The sequence below is a fragment of the Geospiza fortis genome, unplaced genomic scaffold (assembly GCF_000277835.1).
Source record: "Geospiza fortis unplaced genomic scaffold, GeoFor_1.0 scaffold148, whole genome shotgun sequence".
Classification (NCBI taxonomy): domain Eukaryota; kingdom Metazoa; phylum Chordata; class Aves; order Passeriformes; family Thraupidae; genus Geospiza; species Geospiza fortis.
In genome coordinates, this window is record NW_005054655.1 from 266,974 (window position 1) to 267,996 (window position 1,023).

At 60.2% G+C, this 1,023-nt stretch overlaps 1 protein-coding gene across 1 annotated transcript in view; it reads right to left on the minus strand.

Annotated features, from left to right (window-relative positions):
* Nucleotides 1-317, minus strand: part of SPR (sepiapterin reductase) — a gene marked incomplete at its 5' end in the record, with an annotated part of 1,549 nt that extends 1,232 nt beyond the window's left edge. The window contains one exon of the mRNA XM_005430591.2: nt 27-317. Within this exon, the coding sequence (XP_005430648.1) occupies nt 27-317 (291 nt within the window). The remainder of the gene's footprint in view (nt 1-26) is intronic.
* Nucleotides 318-1,023: the final 706 nt, after the last annotated feature.

The window sequence follows — 1,023 nt, forward strand, 5'->3', positions numbered from 1 at the left end:
GGAGAAGGTGGAGCTGCTCTCCTCACCCGGGGCATAGTTGAGCACACGGACTCCGGGCTCCTCCAGGGCCAGCACACGGAACATCATGTCCCTGGCAGCCTTGCCAGAGCAGTACAGGGCCCAGCTGGGGAAGGGCTCCAGGGCACACAGGGATGAGATGTTCACCACGGTCCTGCTGCAGCCAGGCCGTGCCCCAAAGGCTCTCAGGGCCGTGGAGGTCAGGCAGAGGGCAGAGCTGATGTTGAAGAAGAAGTAGGAGTCGATCTCCTCCAGGTCGGTCAGGTCCAGGAAGGATTTGGAGATGTCTCCCAAGGAGCCTGGGAATAGCAAATGTGGAATGGTTGGGGTGGGGGGGATCTGAAAGAATGTCCTTCCACTGTCCCAGGGTGCTCCAAGCCCCAGTGTCCAGCCTGGCCTGGGACACCTCCAGAAAGGTGGGAAATGAGTTCTTAGAGACGGGATCAACCCCAGAGCAGATCTCTTTGGCTGCCACGCTCCACACCCAACACCCCCAGAGCTTTGGGGCCCAGCCCCTGGCAGGTCCCACAGCAGCCTGAGGAGCCCAGCCCGGCCCATTTCGGGTCACAGTGCCCCAGCAGTGACAGGGGACAGAGACCTGCCCTGCCAGCCCTGCTCCAACACACACAGCCTGGAGCACAACGTCCCCAAGGGCCACCACGGGCCCTGTGCCAGCGCAGCTCCAAATCCTGGAGCCCCCGTGGAACCCAGGGCTGATTTAAAGCCAATATGGATAAAAAGGGCACTGAAGGCATTAAAGGCACGAGGAAGGACGCACAAAGTGGGGCTCGAAATTTGTCTGAAGGTTTGGATTTGGGGAACAGGGGCATGAGAAGGTGCAGGAGGGCAACTGGCACAGCAAAACCTTGGGAACAGCAAAGCACTCCAGGGACCCCCCCAGTTAATTCCTTTAATAAACCCACACCGGGACAGGGGGAGATCCCGCAGCTCCTTTTCTCTTTTGGGGTATTTGCCGGCACCCCAAGCCCGGAACCGCGCGGGGCT